This window comes from Onychostruthus taczanowskii, unplaced genomic scaffold (genome assembly GCF_017590055.1).
Source record: "Onychostruthus taczanowskii isolate IOZ18803 unplaced genomic scaffold, ASM1759005v1 scaffold6, whole genome shotgun sequence".
Classification (NCBI taxonomy): Eukaryota; Metazoa; Chordata; class Aves; order Passeriformes; family Passeridae; genus Onychostruthus; species Onychostruthus taczanowskii.
Window position 1 is genome coordinate 5674548 of NW_024503679.1, and position 24619 is coordinate 5699166.

Sequence of the window (24619 nt, forward strand, 5' to 3'; positions counted from 1 at the left end):
TTTGCTAATCTAGGAAAAAAGTTTAGTATAAATAAAATTTGCATTAAAAAGTGTATTTCAACATTTATGTTCACTTTCACAGTGTTTTTTTACCTTTATCATATCCAAATATTGTACCCCTGTTCAAGCTGGTTATCATTCAGAACAAAACCACTGCACATCCTTGTAGAAACAAGGACAGGGAAATCATTCTGATCCTCTTTGCTAGGTCTGTGAAAGTTTCTGGAGTTTTCTGCCTCTGGTGGCATCCAGTTGTGCATGCTGGGGGTCTCTGTACAACTGACACTTTTGTATACTTAGACAAAGGAGGAGTATACAGAATCCTGTATGCAAATACACCTTGAAAATGTGGATTTTTTGAAAGGTAGTTGAACTGGAGATGTTTTGGGGTGGTAGGTAGGATGATGTGGGAGAAGAGAGAGACAAATGGGTAGATATTGCACTACTGTGCCTTTAGTCCATTACCAACTTTCTCCCTTGTATATTCGAAGTGCAGGGAGGGCTATGCTCACAGACTGTGCTCACCCTGCTCAGTGGGTGTGTGTCTGTATTTGCATGTGTATATAGACATTGCTGGGAGAAGAACAGGATATCTTTTTGATCCCCTTTGTCTTAGTCTAGCTCAGCACTTCTCCATCACAAGCATGCCTCTCACTGTGTTAGTACTTTGTATTCATTGTTATTTCCATGATAATTTCTAGTGGCCTAATTTGGCCTTTTTTCTCTCTTCATGTCTTGGCTGCCTTCTTACAGCTTCTCACCTGCCTTTATTTAATCTCTCATAGCTTCCCATCAGCCTGTGTTGCCTTGGTGACAATCACTTGCCTTAGAAATCTCTATCTGTAGCACTCCCTACCAGTTGTCTGTGCTGGAAAACTTTTCTCAGAGGTGGCTTGGATGTATAAAGTCTGTGCATGTATAAAGTCTGTGTGCTGTCCAGGCAGAGTAGGCAGGCACATTTGGGCTGTGTTTGATATCATGTCAGGCAGGGATGTTCATCCTTCTCCTTCAGAACTGACAGCCAGGTCTTGGTTCCAAGCCAGTTAAATACCTGAAGAAAAGCACCAAGCACAGTCAAGTTGCAGGACAGAAAAGTGAGCTGCTTGGTGTGATTCAGAGTGCAGGCAGGAGAGCAGGGCCCTCCAGCTGGCCCAGCAGTGCCTACACCTCCCTCTTTCCCTTGAGCCTCCCTGTTGGAAGATCTGTCTCTCAAGGATCATCTTCCCCCTTGCTGGAGCCTGGAGGAGTCTGCCAGTGCCACCTCAGAGCCTGTGCTGTCCCTTGTGTCCCTGTGCAGGGCAGCTCTGCCTGCAGCATCCACCTTGGGCAGTTATTCTGATTTCCACTTTTCTAATTACACATGTTCATCTGTCTGTGCTAAGAGCACGTGCTGTGCTTTTCCAGCAGTTTGTAAGCATTCCATGAGTTTCACAGGTGAGTGAGTGTTCAGTGTCCCATGGTGCACACTGGGTACCTGGAACACAAGGAAGAGAAGGGGCATTTTCATGGACTGCTCAGGTACTGATGGTTTAAGCTGAGTTGACAATGATATCCCTGCAGTCAGTGACAGAACTGAGCTGTGAGTGTCCAGCTTTCCAGCTTTGCATTCAGTCTATTAGATAACAGCTCCCCCTTGAGGGAAATGTCTTTTGTTAATAAACTCATAGCTCTGGGATCAGTGGAGTTTTTTGGGTAGGTTTGAGGGTCACAGTTTCACCAGGCTGATAAAACAAAGCAGACTCATGGTGGCTGTGCTGACTCCTGAGCAGCTGCCAGGGCTCCCTCTGCTTCCTCGGGATGTTCTTCAGCTCTCAGAATTCATCCACGTGCAACAGAGCACAGTAAGGTAGCAAAAGGTGGCACTTTGGGAAGAAAACACCCCACGTTTCTTGTGTGCTCTGTGAATCCGTGCTGCTGCCCTCTGTGCTTGCACACTTGTGGCGCTGGTGTCGGGGCACAGGGATGGGTGGGAAGTGGCAGCAGGGAGGGCTGAAGGGTGAGGGGAGCAGGCTGGCTTCTTTCAGCAGCAGCACAGCTAATGCTGCTTTAAAATGCTCTTCAAAGTGCAGGCTCAACAGAGCATTTGTAAAACTGAATTGATGATGGGAAACCCTTTCAATTGTACAGAGGGAGATAGCTAGCTAAGAGTTAAGTAGCTGTGTGTTTATTTTACTTAAGCAATCAATCAGTCAGACTGCTTTCCACTTCCTAAGTGTTGTATAAACTTCATATGCAGAGGGATTGCATCAAGATAATGTTCTTCTCCTTTTTTCAATCAAGATATTGATATAGGTTGAATTTAAATCTTGAATGCATTAGAAAAGTTAACAAAAAGAACTTTCATTATTAATTGTATCCTACTTGTTTGCTCCGTACCTTTCAGTTTGTTAATACAATGCTTGACAGGTATTAAATGCTTGTTCTTCACAAAACTATTAATTAATACAGTAGGTAAGGCAGAAGATTTACATTATAACTTGTCTGTGGTCAAACATCTGGACAACAGTAGCATTGCTTCCTATGAAAAGTGATTTTGTGTATTAAAAAGAAAAGTTAAACATTTTGAAGGAAAAATTTAAACCAGAACAAATTCCCATGTATATAATTATGGAATATACTTTACAGATATAAGAAACTTTCTAGAAGAAAAGGACACAGTAATTAAAATCTGCTGCAGTTTCTGCAGAGGTATACTTTCTTTCCTACGTTGTTATTGTTATCCTTTAAAATGCAATAGTTTTTACCTGTAGTAAACACTATCTATATTAAAAACATGTAGTGTTGTAACACATTTCCATGTGGGGAAATATAGCCTTTTGTCTTTATGAAATACCACAAAGTTTAAAATAAATGGTAAAGGCTGTGTTGTCAGCCAGAAGAGTGAAAGGTTTCCAAAAGTTTGAGGAAGCGTGAAATCTTTTAGGCTGCTCTTCTTGTTTAGATGCTTCTTTGTGTGGACATTAAGCATCTTTGTAGAAGGGTACTCAGGCCACAGTTCACTGAGTAAAGGATTTGAGCTCCTGAGGATATTAGGTCCAAATTCAGATTGCACATGTTGACCTCTTTTACACCACCTGCAAAATTCGTCTGTGGTGCTTTCAAGAGTTGGTGTTTCAGAAACTTGGTCTTAATTAAACAGTCTTCAAATAAACCATTAACATGTATTTAACTAAAGGCAACAACATCATTAACTTGCACAGCTGCTGCCACTAATATAGACTGAGTAATCCTCCTGATAAATTATCTTAGAAGAGCAGAGTCTTGGCCTGGAAAGAGATGAACACAAGATGTCATTGAAATACTGTTTTGGGAGGAATCAATGTGGAGATGAAAAGTTATTATAATTTTTACAGAAAAGCATGTTGTCCTGGCCTTCTAGATGGGTATTTTCAGCATACTGAAAGCACTCAAAAATGAATGTAAGTATGTAGTGTATCAGGCTTCATTGCCTGCTGACAAGCTGTCACTTACTGTGTTCTTTTAATAAATGTTTCTGTGCAAATTCATAGCACAAAACTCATTATGAATAGCTTCTGTCAGTGTGCCATTGGATGTAACAGTGGTGAATATTAGAGCCAAGAATGTTGTAGGGTCCTGGATATTTCTATTGTCATTACAACTGGAAATTTTCTTTAGGGCATGTTTTAGAAGTTTGGAATATGCTGTATGAAAATGTAAAGGGTAAAAATAACACTGCTGTGCCAAACCATTAGGGAGATGGTTCAGCATAATCTAAATGTAATTAAAATGAATACCCTTCCTAAATGTCAAAGATAGGCAACCAGTCAGAGCCAGTGAAGGGAATGAGGCCTCTAAGATAGGGAGGGAAAAGTAACAGACATGTTCATGTATGGGAGAGATCCTGCAATGCATTCACAGTTGAGGAAACAGAGCCCTGTGTCCTCAGGCCACCACACTTCAGGTGGAATTACATGCTGAGCTAAGGCATTTGAGATGAGCTCTTCACAAGTACTGTTAGCTGTCTTCCCTGCTTCCTGCTTTCCTAATGTGTAATTGGAAAATATTTAGCATTATATGATGGATTTTCAATGAATAATTTATATTAACAGTAGTGTAATAGAGAAAGCTCAATGCTACCCCTTTTGTAGTTGTGTGTTTTTTTTAATGCATCTGGATTTAACTTCACCAAATTAAGTATGAGGGTTGCAATATTAGCAGTAAATGTATCAGTCTAGCTGGCAGCTCATGACAAATGGGCCAGTTTAGCAATTTCACTATAAAATTTGTCAGCTGTCTGGGTTGGTTTGCCCCCTTTCTCCTGTATTCAACCAATGAGTGCCAGATTTTGAGCTTCCTTGAGAGGCTGCTTTATTTACATCTGCAGACAGTCTGCATGATAGCAGCTCAGTGCCCACCCAGCCGTGCATGCCCCAAGCCCTGAGTGCAGGTGGGTGTCTGTGTGTCCTGCAGTGCCCCTTGGCTGCTGCTGTCCCTGCAGTGCAGGGAGCCCTGTGTGAGCAGAGCAGGGCCTGTGACACCTGCAATAACACAACATCCTGCTGAAGACTGGGCCCTAATTGTAGATGCAGCTGGATAGAGCCTGTGCAGCCAAAATTTACTTAAGAAAAATACAGTGGTGGTTTCCCCTCACATGTATCTTGTTTGTTTTCCTGTCTTGATGGACTTGTTTGACACCTAACAAGTGAAATGTTTTATGTGCAGTTCCTTGTTATCCTCTGAAGGAGCAAAGAGCCAGACTCATCTTTAGTTGCCCTCCTGAAACTTATGCATCTTGCAGTCATGCTTGCAACAGCCCAGATCTTAAGGCTTGAGATCTGAGTCACCAGACCACAGATGTTTTTGCAATGAAACCGTGCACCTCCTACAAAGTCACTGCGGTGCAAGTAATGATAGATAGTGTTTTCATTTTGCTGCACAAAAGGGTCAAAATGGCACGGGGAGTCCATGACAGAGCAGCAGAAAATGTTGGTTCTGAAAGAAAATTTATATCATAGCTCCAGGGGAAAGTTTGGGCGCTGTGAACAGATTGCCTTTGTCATTGTGTACAAATGTGTTGTTTGTAAGGTGATGCTGGATGTCAGGCAGTCAGTGCATATGTATGATAGATCTTAATGATATACCTAAACAAATGTTAAACCAAATTTGGTAAAGTGCTTATTGAATTGTGTTTAAGTGTATATTCTGGAAGCATTCCTCTTAGCATGAAGGCCAGGCAAATTGTCTAAACATTCTTTCTACCTGCAATCCAGAAATGTCAGTCTCTGTTGGGGAGATCATATTTTCAGCCTCTTGCATCTTACAGAAAAGACCTTTTAGAGCATGCTCCTGTTTTGTAGCAGCATTTCTGTGTGGGTTGTTTCTTTCCCCTTTTCCTGAGCCACTGTAGTGATGTTTTATTCAGTGACAGTGTTCTGTCACTTGTGCAGGGCTCACTGCTGTGTGTAAGGGAACCTGTTGTGTGGGGTGGCACATCCTGTTTGGATCACTGCATGAATTCTCAGTGGACATGTGTGTGTTAGTAACTGGGTAATTACAGCTCTGCTGGCTCCTTCGGACACTCTCCCTCCCCCCTCGCCCTCCCTTTCTTCTTGCAGAGATGGCCTCTCTACATAATTCCATTAAAGTGATTGTGCTCGGAGGGGTGGACTCAGGGGCAGTGCTCTCATCTTTCAAAGCAGGACCAATGAGCTATGTGCTTTCCACTGGGCAGCAACAAAAGAAAAGGTCTCTTAGAAGAAAAGAAGAGCACAAAAGATCAAAATTAGGTGTTTGTCCAGGCCTCTGGTATTGCTTTCAAGTTAGCTTTTGAGGGCTCACTTTGAAAACAGTGAGCCAGGCTAGTTAACATAAGGGTATCTGCTGGTTTAGAGAGCATTGTTAGAATAATATTGGAAGAGAGCTTTTTGCTTGTGCAATTGAACAGTTCCCTGAAATGCAGGAGAAACACGGGGACTGATGGCAGACCTTACAGGCATGGTGGGAATGTCCTACACCTGTGAGGAAATAGAGAAAATTTAAAATCCTTGAGATTTGCTTCACTTATTATAAAAAGATTAGAGAGCTTTAGATATTTCTTATTTCTGCGGGCCCCAAGGGCTGAAATGCTGTGTGCTGGGAGCTCACCCTGCCCTGCCAGCCCTCCCCCAGCAGCTCTGCATGGAGCTGCTGTTGCTGATGGTGGGCAGCAGGAGAGGTGATGTTTTTACTGCAAGGGGGTGTGAGGTGTTGTTTGTCCTGGGGCCCTCTGAGGGATAGCACCAAGCTACAAAAGGGATACAGACCCTTTTCAGATTTAGACAAATAAGCGAGAGCCATCCAAAGCCCTGGAAAGCCAGACTGTTTAGCTGGATCAATTCACATGTGTCACATGTTCCAGCTTCTACCAAAATAAACTTTTACAATGTTGTACAAAGAACAAGTTGCTTAGTTTCTACTTCAGTTATTTGGTTTGCAAAGGAAAACATGAGTATCACAGACAGTCTTTGTTCTATCTAAATGTTTAAAGTTACCTTTAAATTGAAAATGAAGTAATGACATATAAAATATTGGTAATTTGTAACTACTCAAACTATTTTAATGTGATATTAAAAGGTTGTTATTTAAAATTTGATCAATTCAGTTTTGCAACCAATTGCAATTCCAACTAATTTAAAATAAAAGAAATTAAATATTATTATTTTAAGCTAGTAATAATGAATAGAAATTGCATGTCCACAACTTCAAGTTTTTAAAAACTGGAACAGAACATGGTTGCTGAACTGTGTTTAATTGTTTAATGATATATATAAATAAGGTAAAAGGGCATTTTTTAGAAAACTGAAATAAAATCCTGTACTGAAAATCTGAGAGGGAATACCTGCTTTGGAGAAGAACAGACCAGAGTCTGTGTCATCCTCCTGCCTCCCAGCTCTGTTTCTGTTTGCCTTGATGCGCTTCTCCCTGTCCTTTTCCTCTGCTACATTTGAAATGTATTTGCTTATTTTCCTAATAAGTTTCTGCTGTATTTACATTACTTTGCTTCAAAAGTACATTTTTAAGGATAGTATTTCTCAGTGCTCTTCCTTTCCCACCCTTCCCCCTTAATAATTCCCCTGGACCTCTGTTGCTTGGAGCAGACTTTGGCTCGCCCCAGATTCGGTGTCAAAGGCCGTGACCCCATGTCAGAGCAGCCCATGCTGCTGGCCTCTTCTTTGAATAATTATCTGGAGTTTATTGTGTGCAGGGGATGGGCTTGGGGGCAGCACAGTCACCCTGGCAAACCAGACCAATGAGCTCTCCAGCCAGACCACTACCCAACAATGGACCTGTAGGTTACACAAAAAAATCCAGCAGCACAAAAGATTAAATTAAAAATGGACATTTGGACACGGAAGTTTTGTCCTTAGAACAACTGTGATTTCAGTCCGCTGTGGGTTTCATACTTTCAACTGAAAGGATTTGTTTTAAATTTTGTTTGCAATCTAGAATAAAGTTGAAATATTTTCTTATCTCCTTCCCTAGCTGCTAGAATTGCCATACTGGCTGTAGCTTAAGAAGTTGTGTCTAGGTTTTTAGTCACTGAACTCAGCTTAAAATATCAAGACAAACCTTTTTTTTTTCTCTAGAAATTTAGTGCTGTACCAATTATTTTATAAACAAGAGCCCCCAGTAATTTAATTTCTATTAATATTTTCCTTTTAAATTTCTGAGAACAGGGATGTTCAAAACAGGCACGAAAGTATGTTCCAACAGTAAATGATAGTAAAATGTCCATTTTCTTTCATCTTCCCTATCTTTTCCTCCCTGCAAAGAGGACTTAAAATGTCTGAAATCCAGATTGTGGGGTGCTGTCTCTTCTTATCAGGATTGAATGAACGGCTGCTGGAGGTGGACTCACTGTTCTGGAGGGGTGGAAAAAAAAAAATAAGTTCTTTCATGGTCTGACCTCGGATTCTTTCTTAATTTTATCTAGCCCTGACCTGTTGGCTCTGCTCTGGCTCCTTTCAAGGCCTTCAGAGCTTCACAAACATGCAGCAGCTGAAAGAAACAATGACAGGGCTTTCAGGGGCTGCAATATTACACTCTCTTGTAACCTTGGCTAAGTAGCCTGTAAACAGATGCTTTCTCTGAAGCATTTGCCAAAAAGCCAAAATTTTGGCTGTGTTGATATCAGGAAGCACTTTTTAACACTTTGGTTTAGGACTGCTGATTTTGTATTCAATATAAGCTTCAGCTGAATGAGCAGTTACCCAGAGTGTGCCTTGTGTGTGCAATCTATAAAAAACTTGCTGTTACAGGTTTTATACTTATATTTAATACTGTAAATTTACCCAGGACAGAAGAATCATATGAATACAAATTATCAGAATCTGAATGGGATAAACTGATTTGAAGATAGTGTTAATATGTAATCAGGACATTTGCATATCTCTGTATTCTTTTGAGAAGGGAGGATGGAATTATACATTGATTAGGATTTTTCATTGGCTGTGTTGTTGGTGTCATGCTGCTTTAGTCTTTGAGAGTTTTAATAATGTAATACAATATTGAAAATGGAATTTTTGTTTCTGTGAATGTGGAAGTGACTTTATTTTTCTTAGTAACTTTTTCTAAAAGTTTGGTCTGTGCAATCTTGGTAGTTTAAGAATGAGGTGGCTGCATTATAAAGCGCTTCACCAGCTGCAAAGTGATTAGAAGCACGTTTCTTCTTTTTAGTGGTTTAAGTGCAAACACAGGCATTTAATCTTCGGTGCCTCCCGTTTTCCCAGCTGTGTCCAGTGGAAGTGCATGAGGACACCACCTGGCTGCCGTGAGCTGTAACTCTGCCAGATGGAGTGAGCCTTCCCTCCCCATGCCACCTCCGTCACTTGGGAATGGCTTCAAGGCAGGAAACCTCGAGTTGTCTCTGCCTAGCACTGTGTACATATTTACTGCACCATTTCTACTACCCCAGGCTTTGAAAACTAGGCTCTGAATGCTGAATCTGTGTTTAACCAATAAATAGACATGATTTGAATAGACTAAAATCTTAAGTGTTGGAAAAGAAAATGGGAGTATCTGAATATGAATATTTCTGACTGGCAGCTGTTTTGCAGTTGCAAGTTTTCCCCTTCCTGAAAGAAAAATGGAAGATTTACATAGAAGCAAGGCTGATGGCAGGAGTAAAGAATACGGAATAATTTCAAGCTGGTGCAATAAAATGTAGATGCTCCAATGAAGTGTAGAGCAACAGAACTGCTAATAAGTCAAGTCTCAATTCTTTGTGATATTTTTGCAGTTTCTCTGTTTCTCACATCCAGACAGATAAATAGCTGTGGTTCTCCCTCCATGCTGGGAAATGAAATGAGTTGTCACCAAATCAGGTTGGAACATCTGAGTGTGCTGTAAAATTTTTTTGAAGAATCTGTATCTGCTGTGATCTTCCTGCCTGCTTTCTGACAAGCTAAATATAATCTCTAAGATTATATGTCAGGGATGTAGTAAGACAGTGAAATACACCAATGAATCATAGTCATCTGAATTCTTACTGAAATTCAGCTACTGCAACGTTTAAAGTTTTTCCAAGTTACAATCCATGTTTTAAATTATAGTTCAACTTTTTTTTTTTTTTTCCTCATACTTGCAGTACTTAACTTTGCTCTAGTTTGACTCTGAGGTGTAGAACCCATTTGTAGACTCACAAAATGAAGGCAAGGCTCCCCCATGTGTCTCTCTGCTGAAAAACCTGCCATGGTTGGTTCTGCAGGACTCACTGCAAATTTTGATGGGAGAGTGAATGACAGGATGTGGGGTTCCAGAGGAATATCACCAGGGAGCTGTGGCCTACCTACAACAACTTCCATGGGAGGATGAGGCTGATCCAACATAAATTGCAAACCAGTGATTTTTGAGACAGTATCTATTTGGACATTTCAAGTTAATCAAAAGAAGGCATAAACAGAAGATATAAAATACTTTTTCCTACTCTTTTTTTATAGGAATGGTTACCAGAAGCAAGATTTGTGCCTCTGATGCAAGTGTTATTCACATGTGTTCTTAGTGCTGATAGTTTTGGTTGCACAAAAAATGTGTGTGCAGCAGATCCCTTGAACTGTGCGAAGATACTCCAACCTATCACATCTACTCTGTGATGTCTTTTAAGTCAATTTCTGTATGTTCCAGAGGCACTCTTGTAATAAAATTTATGAATTAGCTTTAGTGTGTTACTGTCAGCATCAATGCCAACCCCCTGAGCTGTACAGTGTAGATTTTTTATCCTTTCCACCAGCTGATTTTAGTAATAACAATAAAAATGTCTATTAAAGACCTCTAGGTACTGTGACAATTTTAACACAATCTAATTACAACAGCACAAAAACCCCCAAATGATATTTAACAGAAACAAATTAACAATAAAAAATTCTGCCAGTTGGTAAATTGGCTACAAAATTGGTCCTGATCACCTTAGGACTGGGAACAAGACTTCAACCTCTACACAAATGCTGGCAATTGCAAGAGAATTAATTGAAACAATTCAGTGTTACCAGTTATTTAGAGAAATTTTGAAAATGCAGGGATGAAATCTTCATGATTTTTTTAATTTTTTTTTTACTCAAGCTGAATTTATGTAGAGCAGGCTGAGTAAATCAGTGCACCTGCTTTGTTCCTGAAGAGCTGTGGTTTTCTGTGGAGGGATGTGTTTGTCCTGGGTCTGTTAGGAGCAGGGCTGTTTCCTCCTGTGCATGGATGTTACACACTGGATTTGAGACTGTCAGTCCCCAGGTGGCCATGCTATCCCCAGCCTTTTATCAATGATTTATGTGATTTATGTGTAAACTACTCAAGATACCTGTGCTGGTTAAAGCCCCTGAAGTTTGTTTTCTCTCTACGGATGTGCCTGGCTTTGAGTGTTTGATCCAGCTGATGAAGTGGGAGATCAAAGTGTTTGTGCCAGCTGCGTGGTGGGATTGCCACTGAGGAATTCATCATATCATCAGCCTGAAAAGGAAATGTAAAATTGTAAAAAATATTCTAAATAAAGGCTACTTCAGACGAAAGATATTTCCCACCACCTCATAAAACAAATAGTGAGCACATAAGTGTTGGAGCTGAGGCAGGGCTTTGGCAGAGCTTTGGTTACTGTGTTTGGTACATGGTGAAAAGAACTATCAACGTGGATCTGCATCTTGGTGGTGTTTTGATCTGATTTTACCTTGTGTGTGTACTCTGTAAGTTTCACATCAGTTTCTATCGCTGCTCAGTACACTGCCTTTAATTCTTTTCTATTCTCCTTTTTAGGTGACTGTAGCATTAGGCTTTCCTAGGCCAGTACATAACAAACGCCTTCCTCCTCAGTCGCTATTTCAGTTCTAGAAACCAGGAGATGGGTTTAACCATAGATGTTCTAATGTGTGATAGCTTAAAAATTCTGACATTGCAAAATTCTGACATTTTGGCTTGAACTGGTCCTACTACCAATTAAACCATAATATCATGAAGTAGAAATAACCCTGTTTTTCAGATGGTGTAGACTAGTTGGGAGACTTTCCTCTTAAAAAGCTTTTTCTATATAAGGATAATTCTGCTTGAAACTTCTTGTGTTATACAGGAGTAAGAAGAATAGCATTCAAGATTGTTTCTTCTACATGTAAAGTATTAAGGATACATAAAGTAAGATTTTAAAAACGTGTTTTTCTCAAAGACACTTGAAAAACTTTTTGTGGAAGTTAGATTTTTTTTTTTCCTTTCTTCCACATCCCATTATTCTTCCTTTTCTCCTCAATCAAGTGTTAATGAGGAATTCAGTTAAAAAAAAAAACCGCGGTGAGGATAAACAGACCTCACAGGCTCCTCATTCAGCTCAGCAGGGCACTGGAGCTCGGCTATCCCTCATTTCACAGTGAAGATGATCAGTTCTGGGTGAGCACTTTCAAAGGGCAGGGAGTTTTTGAAGGTGCTCGGCAGGATGATGGATGGATGGCCGTGCCTGTCACGCTGTGTCCTAAGGAAATGCGCGGGGGCAGGAGCCGCGGCCAGAGGGCACCGGGCGGCTCCGGGGAGCTCAGCCCTGCCCGGCCCCGGGCTCTGCTCCGGGCTCTGCCCAACCCCGGGCTCTGCCCCATCCCCGGGCTCTGCTCCGGGCTCTGCCCAACCCCGGGCTCTGCCCCATCCCCGGGCTCTGCTCCGGGCTCTGCCCAACCCCGGGCTCTGCCCCATCCCCGGGCTCTGCTCCGGGCTCTGCCCAACCCCGGGCTCTGCCCCATCCCCGGGCTCTGCTCCGGGCTCTGCCCAACCCCGGGCTCTGCCCCATCCCCGGGCTCTGCTCCGGGCTCTGCCCAACCCCGGGCTCTGCCCCATCCCCGGGCTCTGCTCCGGGCTCTGCCCAACCCCGGGCTCTGCCCCATCCCCGGGCTCTGCTCCGGGCTCTGCCCAACCCCGGGCTCTGCCCCATCCCCGGGCTCTGCTCCGGGCTCTGCCCAACCCCGGGCTCTGCCCCATCCCCGGGCTCTGCTCCGGGCTCTGCCCAACCCCGGGCTCTGCCCCATCCCCGGGCTCTGCTCCGGGCTCTGCCCAACCCCGGGCTCTGCCCCATCCCCGGGCTCTGCTCCGGGCTCTGCCCAACCCCGGGCTCTGCCCCATCCCCGGGCTCTGCTCCGGGCTCTGCCCAACCCCGGGCTCTGCCCCATCCCCGGGCTCTGCTCCGGGCTCTGCCCAACCCCGGGCTCTGCCCCATCCCCGGGCTCTGCTCCGGGCTCTGCCCAACCCCGGGCTCTGCCCCATCCCCGGGCTCTGCTCCGGGCTCTGCCCATCCTCGGGCTCTGCCCATTCCCGGGCTCTGCTCCGGGCCCTGGCCCATCCCCGGGCTCTGCCCATCCCGGGCCCTGCCCCATTCCCGGGCTCTGCTCCGGGCCCTGGCCCATCCCCGGGCTGTGCTGAGCAGGGCTGGCACAGGGCCCTTGTCAATCGCAGCCTCCGGAGCGTGGTCCCGGCGAGGCGTTAAAGGTGTCCTGATGATCTCTGATTTAAATTCTGCCTCTGTGTTTGAATCCTTCGCTTGCGCGCTAATGTGCGTGTTCCTGCCGCAGGCTGAGGCCCGGGAAGGTGGTTCTGCTTTTGTGAGAGGCATGCTGTAATATTCCTCAGCAAGGCACCTGTGATTTTGGTGTATTCAAATCACTTGGGTTTCTTGAAAGATTTTTATCATTTAACCTCGTAGTTGGGCCAAGTGTTCTTAAATTCACCTTGCATTTTTACAATTTTTTTAAAAGATTGCTATTTTTTACATATAACCTCTTACTATTTTTTTGAATTTTCAATATTAGAATTCCATATTTTCTTTTATCACATGCTTAAGATGATTCTGTGTGTTTGTATCCATCTCCTTTTTTTCTGATTTGTAATTTGTTGCCTAGGAACAACTGATATCATCTGTTGTAAAAGTGCTATTGTAAAGTGGAAAAGAACCTTCAAAGCAAATGAGAATTTTACTCTAGTTTAAAAAACCATGGGTTTTTTTTCTTTTTTATTTTCTTCTACATTTTATTATTTACATTGTCTGCTTGTGATGTTAAAGTCTTCAAAAAATGGGAATGGCCTCCTCTTGCCTATTCTACCATCAAGGTCAAACACATCAAAGAAATACTTAAAATATAATAATCTGAATACAGGAACCCGTTTGCTTTTGCACCTATATTTGGATTTTGGTGAAATAACCCTTCAAAAAAATATAAAATACATAGAGATGTTAACTTTTCCTAGTGATATCTCATTTACAGCTGATATGGGTAACTACAGCACAAAAAGTGTCTATTGAAAAATAAATATGAAAGGATTTTATAAAGGGCATTACTAGGAATTTACTCTTTGGCCTTTACAGAAGAATCCAACCATTTTGTTCAGACAGTGTTGCTGGAGCAGTGACTGCAGAGGGAGCCAACGATCTGATGGAAACAACAGTCCTATTCCTGCTCGAGAAATGTCTGGACTTTGTGTTCCTGTTTATTTCGTGAGAGGCCACATCAAATCTCAGCTGAAAGGAGAAAGGAAAGAGCTTGTTTTGAGAAGGAACAATATTATGGTATCTTAGGGCAAGGAAAAAAGACATGAGCAAGATCAACACAGTTATATAACATCTGAAACTTCAGAAAATCTTAATTAAAAGAAATAGGTCCGTGTCATCAGAAGAGGAGAATATCCCAGTGCCTGCGTTAGTACTGGGGTGAAGTTTAGCTCATACAAATTGGCAGCAAATCATTGTTGTGTGCAAGGGGTTGGTTGCAGATTCAGTTGCAGGGGAGTAGCTGCAGGAAGCAGAGCAGCCACTCTGGTGCCTGCACTCGTCCTCCTGTGGGTGCCCCATCCCATCACCACTTCGAGAGCCCCAGGGCCCTTCCTAACTCATTCCTCTGCAGCAATTTTTCACTTGGATCAAGGCCAGCATGTCATCTACAGAACACAGAAGAAGCAAACTGAGATGCAGCCACTCAAAGGTGTGGGCAGAGAAAGGGAATGCGGAGATCCTTCCAGCTTGGAATGGTGACCCTCTAGGACTGCCAGAACCAGCTCTCAAGAAAACATATGGAGGCAGAATTTCCTAGTCAAAGCATTATTAACAGTCCCTGTTGTTTCATGGTTTATCTCCTTCGGAGCCTGGAACCAAAACATTTCCCATTTTTTTGCTGGGTGCTGTCTTGCCATTGCTTTGACTGCCCTGCTTCCTTGAAGCTTGTGTGTCCAGAAACAAAAGTTGGTCTCTGGACCTCCTGCTGTTTGTTTTAACAAATCTTTATTAAAGGCCTGAAAACAACATGCTGAATGTACTATTAAATCTAGCTCTGTAGCTGTGAAGGTGTGGCTTTGTTACAGATAGAAATGTGGTATTTGTCCTACTCCCATTGATTCTGTTACAAACCTTTGCTTTAGGCTATTGCAAGTGAGACTGGGAGATAACTGTTTCTGAGCAAAGAACTGGGGGAATTTGAAGGGCTGGAGAAAAAGACAGGCTTCCAGGCATACAGCCTGTCTATCAGTCCACTGCTCGTAGCAAACAAGTTTTGAAACAAACTTTCAGGAGCATCAACTTGTCTCACTATCTGTAGAAATCCAAATATCTTTTTTCTTTTTTTTTTTTTTTTTCCTTTTCTTGAGCTTAATTATTCCTTTGCTCTTTCTGCAGATCCTAGAAGAAAGTATCATGTAAGGCTGCTGGCATATAACAATATGGAAGAAGGTTATCAGGCTGACCAAACAGTTAGCACTCCAGGATGTGTCTGTAAGTATTGTAGATGCATGAAGAATTTATTGAGAGCTGAGGTGTTTCAGCGTCCCAGCAGCTCTGTGTTTTTTAACTTTTAAATAATAAATTAATTCTGTGTAAAACAGAGAATAAGAAAGATCATATCAGTGACAAATACTGCCTTAGTCATCCTGCAACTGAGACAGTCCTGTGTTCATGAAGCACAGCTGAAGAAAGAAGACAGCCCAAGCACATTTCCTTCCCTTGCTGAACTATCTGCATCATCTAACATTATATATCTGTATCTTATGAGAGATTTATCTCTTTTTCTTGTCTCTGCTGATAGTTTTGGCTTCATTTTTGAATAAACAAGTGGGATTGCAGAAATGATACAGGACATGTATTGGGTTAGGAGGGGTCTCTAATAGCTTTAACCAGATTCCTGGGTCTGCATACCAGGTAGTGCTGGGTTAGGGAAGATTTGTATGTAAACTGTGGGCTCAGACCTCTTCATGAAGCCAGCATCTGCACACAATGCAGTTATTAACTCCTGCTCCTGTTTTGTTTGAAAAGCTGTCCGTGACCGCATGGTGCCGCCGCCGCCGCCTCCTCACCACCTCTATGCCAAAGCCAACACCTCCTCATCCATCTACCTGCACTGGGGCAAGCCTGCCTTCACCTCTGCCCAGCTCATCAACTACACCGTGCGCTGCAACCCCGTGGGGCTGCAGAACGCCTCCCTGGTTCTCTACCTGCAGACGTGAGTGCAGCTGGGGGAACTCTTGCATTGCCAGTTCCACATCCTTCCCACTCACTTCCTATTCTTCCTGCTCTCTTCTAATTTTCTTTCACTAGCAACAACTTTTATTTCCCTCAGACTGTGTGTTTTGCCTATTGACTGCTAGGGATTTTTTAAGATCTATTAGTAGGACAGCTTTGTTCTCTACCAGTGATCATTGGTAGTGTTGGGTCATCAGGCTAGCTCTTTGACTGTTTGATGTCTTTTTAGCTGTCTAGGTTGAATTTAATTCTAAGCTCTTTTTCAACTATACAAATGACCATACCTATTTTATAGGTAGTCTGGGCAAAGATGGGACTTAGTCTAGTGTCTGATTTTAAGACTGAAAATGAGAATTTTTGAGGGGCTGAGCATTTCATTGTGGGAATGCCAAGTTCCTGAGTGTGTGGCACCCTGCCAGGGGGAAGCTGAGTAGGATTGCTTGCTTTGCAGAGAAGCAATGTGTGAGACACAGCATGGCTGAACAGGGAAGGGAGCCTGCCTTGGGCTGCTGTTCAGCCTCTGCCCAGGTGGTGTGGGAGCAGAACACTTTGCTCTGTGCTGGGGGCCGTGGGGCTGCTGAGGGAATCCATGTGTGTAGCTCCCTCAGAACTTCAGTTTACTCAAACCTCTAAATAAGAAAAATTCTGTCTTAAAGGATAAATAGTTTCCATCCTTATATTCATGGATTTCTCTTCCAAGAACACATCTGCTGCTGTATAACTCCCGGCTTAATGATTAGACACAGTATAATCACCATGTAAAGTTCTTAGTGTGCAATGTGGAGCATAGCAATGAGTGCTGCTTTTTGTGATAGGATGAGGCTATTGCGAGTACTGGTTACTGCCCCTGCAGTACAGAAGATGAAAATACTAAATGAGATTTAATAAAGCAATATCTGTAGAGTAAGACCATTTTAAATTGAGATTTAATCTTGATGTGGTATTATCATCCAGAATTAACCCTGGCATATATGAAAGATTTCCCTCTGCCCCAGAATCAAAGTAAAATGAAATGTCTACAATTGACTTTGTGATCAAATTGTAAACTGCAGTATTATAATTAATAGAATCAATTCTGCAATTAATATATTACTAAATATTGCTACCAGATCAGTAAGGAGCATTCATATTCATCCCCTAAACATGAGGTGTGGAGGCCATAAGTGGAAGGAATGTTGCCCATATAGCCTCTGTGTGTGAACTGGGAAGCAGATCCATGTGCCTTGTCAGTTGTGATACTGGTTGCAGTTTGTTACTCCAGCTTGAAGCACAGTGTCCTATGGACAAGTGTAAAGAGCTGAATTTGGGATACCTGCTGGTGATCCAGCCAATAATGCAGTTAGTGCATCAGCTGTTCAAACGACATTTATAAAAACTTGAGCTCACATCAATTGACAGCAGACACAGCATCCTCCTGAGAGCTCCAGGGCTGGTGCAATTGCATTTCCATTTCCAGGCAGGCAGCACAGGTGTGCCACGTGTCTGGACTTGGACTGGGCTGTCCTGTGTGGAACTGACAGTGGGAATCTACTCATGTGACTGAGACATGAAAATGTGGGGATCTTCAAGTCAACTGCTGCTGTTTAATACAATTTATTCCTTCATCTGTCCAGGTCAGAGACTCACATGTTAGTTCAAGGTCTTGAGCCAAAAACCATGTACGAATTTGCAGTTCGATTGCACGTGGACCAGCTCTCCAGTCCTTGGAGTCCTGTAGTCTACCACACTACCCTCCCTGAAGGTAAGGAACCAGGAGAGGGACCCTATGGTTCTAAAAAGAACATTTTGTAAACCAAATGGCCTGAAAAAGTGCTTATTAATTTTAGGCTGTGTGTAGGAGAGGGAAATCTTTTCCTCTGAGACACAGATAGTGCTCTTCATGGTGAGAGATAGAAAAATGCTAGCAGGGAAATCCCTGCTTTGGAACTGTGAAATTATTTTTCAAAATCCACCCTAAGTCAGCATTGATTTTTGTATAAAGTGTGATGTTTTCACTACTAGCAGCAACTAACTAGAAATAACTTGAATAAAAACCTTAAAATATGTATATATTGAAGAGGTGTGGCTGATTCGTAGGCATTTATGAAAACATATTTTAAACCCCAGAAGTTTTGGAAACTGTAAGAATATTACACATCTGCTGCCTTAGCTGCTGGTTTGATTTACTGTCAGCTTGGTAGGGGAAAATCCACACCTGCAGTTCCATGTTCTCACCAAAGCAATGTTTGGGAGGTACTAGTTCACAGGATAATTAAGTGACAATAAAAGGCATTTATTGTCAGTAACTGTTTCTTTCTGGAGATGAGGGAAAAATACAAAACTTGCATTTACAGAATCTAAGCTGTTTTCTGGCTCAGAGGTAACAGGAGAGTGTCTCTGAGGAGCAGTATGTGCTTGTTTCAGTGTGGTGTCTGGGATGTAGCAGTGGCCATTAGGACTGCACATCAGTTCCTTTCTGAGCAATTTAATTGCATGTAAATTGGGTTAGCCTAATAGCATTGTGTTACTGTTCTCACAGCACCATCTGGCCCTCCAGTAGGAGTGAAGGTGACTTTGATAGAGGATAATACTGCTTTGGTTTCCTGGAAGCCACCTGATGGTCCTGAAACAGTTGTCACACGGTACACTATCCTCTATGCATCCAGGAAGTCTTGGATTGCTGGGGAATGGCAAGTGTTGCACAGAGAAGGTAAACTAAAATCATGAATCTATGAACTGGATAAACACTGATGCTACTTATAAGATGCTTTGTTACTTTCAGCAACCTTGGACTACACTACTGCTATGAATTACGAAATAAATTAATATAAGTGTTCACATGAAAGTTCCAATTAGTTTAGAATTATTTCCATGGGAAGATGTGTTAAACAACAAGCTCATATTCAGAAGGTGGGGGGAGAAGGGGCTCGGCTCTCTTGTGTTGCTTTGGAGCTCAGTGTGTGCATGTAAACCAAAATGTCTTGTAAATCCAATTACATCCATCTCAGTTTTGTTGTAACCAGGATTGTGATGGTTTCATTTTGTAAATGCACTCTTTCAAATCTGAAGTCTCTGAGATGTTTAAATGTGACTGTGTGGGTTTATATTTTCCTGTCGATCACTGCCAATCCAGTTAGCTCAGTTTGCTTAATGAACTTTCTCCTACTTCCAGTAAATCACTCTGCAAATTCAATTTAACTCTCTGGCTCTATTCTACTGCTGAGCCCCAGTAATCTCACAGTACCTTGGGCATGCTGATGTGAACTGCAGTCACATCTCTGTGATTACATGTGGAGATAGTATAAATTTTTGTAGGCACTTTACTGAATAATACTGGGATTTGAAGAGCTGAATCAAGAAAGGATTTCTACTGTTGCCAGAAAAAAGTAATAGTCAGAATTATTGATAGTCAAAATAGACAGAGGTAGTTCAGAATCAATAATGTTCTAAAAATGTCTTAAACCAGAGAGGAAAGCTCAGTGTTACAGAGCAAAGTCATATGCTTGAGTAGCCTATTTCAGAGGATTGCCCTGGAAGAGTTACGGTTTTGTTGTTCTCTTTGTTACCTGGCTGGAAACTTAGCTGTCAGCAGAGAGTGAGGCTGTAAATCTTCTGTGGAGATAATTCTAAGAACTTAATGAGTATGCTCTCACAGAAGATAATTCATGTCACCATCATGGAGAGTGAGCTGTTCCAGTTCATTGCTGCTGTTCTTAGTGCTGCTCCTGAAGAGAGGGCAAGGGACCAACAGCCCCTGTGAAAGGTGGCAGTGCCACTTTGTCTGCTGCAGCACATTGGAGTTTGTCAGGCTGGCCTCAAAGAAAATGGCCAGCTGTGAAGAGTAACAGGAAAAGGATTATTGAACTAAATTTGTGAAAAATAACTAGTCTGAAATATCAATCAGGTCTAACTACAGGGGAAGATTGAGCCCATGGGTTTTCACTATTAAAATTGTTCAGTGAAACAGTAATTTAAATAAAGTTGTCCAACTAAATTGTTGGAAGAAACAGTGATATTGTTATATTAAAGGACAAATTTACTTTTATTTTTTACTCAATAAAAACCCCAGCACATATAAATTCACAGAGAGCTTATACTTGATTCTGTTGATGATACACTGTATTTGCTGCGTGCAGCAAAGTGGCTGAATTGCTTTCAGATGCATTGTTCAGCTCAGTCATGCCTGTGAAACTGAACAGCATCTCTGATAGTATTTCACCAGAGATTTGGGATGGCAGGATGGCAATAACAGTAAACATTTTCATGTGTTCCCATACTGAAAGTGTTGGAGGCAATGAGCAAATGGAGAGCTATAAATCTCAGTGTATTACTGTGTCCATCAATGTTAAAGCCACAAATTTTGCATTTTGACAGATATATTGGGGTTTGAGGCATGGTGTGGAATTCAGGCCTCTTGACACACTAGGACAATCTGTTATGGTCTTAGTTAAAGTATAGATGAAAAGGTCTGTGAAAGGAAATTAGTATGTAGAGATAAAATTGGGCACATAGCATGATCAGTCCTGTGACAGTCCTTTCATAGGTAATTTGAGGTAGAAGCAGGGTTTGGGTTTTTTAATGCATTTATTCTGATTAGATCAGTTAACTCTATGCAATAAATAGCATTGTTTTGTCTTGATGATAAACTTGTTCTGCAGAAAATTTGTGAAATCTTGGCTCCATTCCATTCTCATACCTCCAGAGAAATCCCCTCAAATAAGAAAAAATATTTTAAAAACCACCAAACCAAACAACCACAAACCAACCCTGTCACTTATAAAAGTCCTAGCACAGGCTTTAGTTTGTGCAGGAAATTTTCTCCCAACCCACCCCCTAATTTGACTGAGCTTGTGTTAGGCCTGGCAAAACCAGAAAATATAACTGCATTTTGGTGCTGATTCATGATGTGAGTTATGTTCCAGCCACCTCCCCCTTCTTCCCTTGCTCTCTTCAAGTGGATCAGAAGTTACAGCCCCTGCACACTTGGTGTGCAGTAAATCAGTACCAAGTGCTCACTTGCCTTAGCAATGCAGCAGATTGGGAAGGAGCTGGTGGCAAGGAGCCTGTGATATTGAAATGTGACCTTTCACCCTTGCTGGTGCTAAATATTACAGCTCCTTTGGTTACAGATACCTCACATTTTACTTCAAATGCTTTCGGCTAATGGGGTTTTTTTTAATGGAAGAACTGAAACAAGCTTTTGAAGTAGCTTCCTTTTTGCCAAATGTATAATCTTTTCTGTCAACAAAACAACCTTATATTTTATAGGCTCTGTGATAGTATACATTTTGACTTCTCAATCTGATTAAAAATTTTGACTTCAGTCCGAGAAAGTAAATGGAATATGTGAAAGCAAAGAGATAGATTTAGTGCTGTAACTGCCACTGTAGGGAAATAAAAGCAGCATATTTCTGTGGTACCAAGAAACACAGGCATTTTAGAAATGAATTGGAATTCTAAGCAGTAGTTGCAGTCCCTGGGCAGGCAAAGCTCTCATTGATTTTGATAGGAGTTTTGCCTGTCTAAGGACAATGCTAGTGAATCCTATTTATGTTCTTAATCTTTTTTCCTGCCTTCAGGGACTTTAAGAAATGAATCCCTAGCATACGAAAAAGACATTTTCTGTAATATTCTTAGTAGCACAGCTTAGATGCACAGTAATCAAGGAAGCCTACACAAGTCTAAATAGGGTTTAATTTTATTTTAAAATCATGGTATAAGGTACTCTTGCAGAGCTTCCTGTTCATTTAACTAGACCTGAAATTTGATGAACTGAAGCCGGATTCTTTTGTTATGTCAATTTTCGTTCATGGTACAGTAGGTGGGGGAGAGACACGTGAGAGAGGTTTAATGTTCTGGTTTCTCTGCCTGAGAGTCTGGCTAATGCTGGGTGCATCTCCTCACAGTTGTGATCACAACATAAAGGCTGTCACACTGAAATGCAGCTGTGCTAGATTTAGGGTTGGTGTGCTCTGTGCCACAGCCAATACTTGAATCTTGGTTTTGAACTATACTGGCACTTCACAGTGTCCTGTGTTCAAATAGAATGCAGAGAAAGGAAACCAGGGATGAGAAGGCAAGTCCATTGTTCATTCTGTAGCTTGTACATGCAGGGTAGAATGTATCAAAGTGATAACAATCCTCAAGCAAGTTTTAAAGGTGCTATTGGGAAAAAACAGTAGGTTCCAATGTCTAAATCTGAGTCTTTCCCCAAAATTTTGTCAAACTGGAACTGTTTATTCTATCTTTTCCTAGGAGCCATGACCATGGCTTTGCTGGAAAACCTTGTAGCAGGAAACATCTACTTGGTTAAAATAGCTGCCTCCAATGAAGTAGGAGAAGGACCCTTCTCAAATGCAGTGGAATTTGCTGTCCTGCCAAAGGAGACATCAGAGTCTAACCAGAGACCTAAACGCTTGGATTCTGGAGATTCCACAGGTCAGGAGCAGTGTTTTGATTACTCTGTCACAAGTACTGGGGAGAAAAGATCCCTGTTTGTTTTAGCTGTGACCACTTTCTGGGTAAACCATTCTGTTTTATGTGAGGCAGTCCTAACAGTGCAGCATTTTCTTCTAAATGAAACAATTTTGGATTTTTTGTCTCAGTTCAACTCAGAACCGATCTAATTCTCTTGCTCAGAAATGGAAAGTTTGCCTTTTAAATGAGAATACCTAACTGGTTTGAATTTTACATCAGTAACTTTGCAGCCAGTCTTCTAAGGCATTTCCTTTTAGTCCTTTATCTGGCTTGAGATACCAGCAGCACTGGGTCTGTCCTCTTCCTCCCCTCCCAGGACTGCACTGACCAGACACTCCTCTGGTCTACAAGTTTTATTTTCAAAAGTATAAAAATGTATGACAGAGAAGGCCTGGAAATCTCATTAGAAGGAAGCATTTTTCTCTGTGGCTGTAACTGCAACCCTATTAATTTCCTGACAGGGAGCAGGGGTTAACTCTTCTTATTTACTGAGCCTTTCTGTGTTCCTTTTTGATACAGCTTATTCTGACTATTACCATCTGGACCAGAAATCAATGACTGGCATTGTTGTTGGAGTTTGCATAGCCTTGACCTGCATCCTTATCTGCATCCTGATCTTAATTTATCGCAGTAAAGCCAGGTATGTTTTTGTTCTCAAAGTTTGAGCTAAGTTCTCTGAAGTACTGTCTCTTCACCTGTTTCTACCAGTGTTGTAAACAAAGCACTTTGTTGGCTCTTCCTACTCTGCCTGAGCCCCCTCTCCAATGAAAAGGAGGAAGAACCCGCAGAGTGAGTCAGTGGTGGTGCTTTGACAACTCAGTATGAGGCATGTTTGCAGCTGAGCCCCTGTTTTGGGTCAGATAAGCATGCTGCTGTTCATCCTCTGCTCCTCCTGCTGAACCCTCCAGCCTGCCCACACCTGGCTGGCAAGGCTTTAACCCCCTGGTGCTGCTGGACGTGAGGAACTCTGACATAAAGGAGTACCATGATGCAGATTTTAAAGCAGATCCATGATGCAGTTTCTTTACAGTGGTGCAAGTCACCATCTGTGTCTGTCATCAGCTGCTAACGGGTATAAACTGGCCCAGTGACTCTGCCCAAAACCTTGGGATCAGAACAAATATAAGTCACTTGAAATAATAAATGTAAAAATTCACTGAAAGTATTTTCCAGTAACAAGGCCTTTTTAGCTTACATGCAGGAAAAAATATGAATTGGGAGATAGTCTCTGTGCAGTATGGTAGAAAGGTCTTAATGTCATTAGTGGTTACTTCCTCCAAGTAATATTACTAATCATGACAATTCCTGTCTGCACATAAGCTTGTAGCCTACTGTGTATGATTAACTGGAAGCAGATGTTATTTTTATCACAAGCAATAATATTTAAATTCCATGTGAGTTAGGAGTATCATATAACAAAATGTAAATGCCAAGAATATACCAGGATTACTTGATTAATAATAGCTTTGAAGTTTATCCTTGATTTATTTTTTCTTGTATTCCTGTGGGTCAATTTTATTCCTCCTTTATGTTGTGTAGGAAAGCATCTGCTCCTAAGCCTGTGCAGCAAAGCACTGACCAGCTGTCACATACCAGCATCTCATTAGCCAGTCCTAATGAAGTGGAGAAGAATATTGAAGGAATTGCAGAGAATGAAGAATCCTTATTGCCAATGATAGTGGGAAACAGCTTCATTGATGCTAAGGTACTGTGAGTTTTGCTAACTCCCAGGTCAGAAATCTTTCTTTAGAATTCATTGTTATAATATCAGAGCCCTTATCAAAAGTAAAATATATATCTTACGAACCTCCAGGAGGCTGTTTTATTAATGGAACAAGCACAAAGTTGGCAATCCAGGCTCAAATTTTCAAGACTTATCTGCAAGTTCAGCTGGAGATTTGGTTGAGTACACTTGTCTTCAACTGTGCTCTGCAGATTGCAGAGTGTGGCCCTGGCACAGCATCAAAGGATAAAGGCTCCATGGACTCAGGGCTGCTCGCTGGCCTCTGCTGGTCCCAGGAGAAAAGTGAGAGTTCCTGTCAGCACCCGGCTCAGTCAGTGCCTGTGCACAGTCTAGTCAACTATGGCACTAAGCAGATGCTCAGAAAAGTGTTATTTTTCCCTATATTTTCCCTATATTTACTTTATAAACTCATACTCAGTCACATTATAAATTAGCCTAGATGGCAGAAAGTACCAGTGGAGGTG

General features: G+C 42.0%; 1 protein-coding gene across 1 annotated transcript in view; it reads left to right on the top strand.

The window, feature by feature from the left end:
• The window catches only part of PRTG (protogenin), a 78816-nt gene that overhangs the window by 52197 nt on the left and 2000 nt on the right, over positions 1–24619 (top strand). The window contains exons 13-19 of the mRNA XM_041418406.1: positions 15116–15211; positions 15749–15935; positions 17569–17696; positions 18474–18644; positions 22190–22372; positions 22931–23051; positions 23951–24116. Coding sequence (XP_041274340.1) covers positions 15116–15211; positions 15749–15935; positions 17569–17696; positions 18474–18644; positions 22190–22372; positions 22931–23051; positions 23951–24116 — 1052 coding nt within the window. The remainder of the gene's footprint in view (positions 1–15115; positions 15212–15748; positions 15936–17568; positions 17697–18473; positions 18645–22189; positions 22373–22930; positions 23052–23950; positions 24117–24619) is intronic.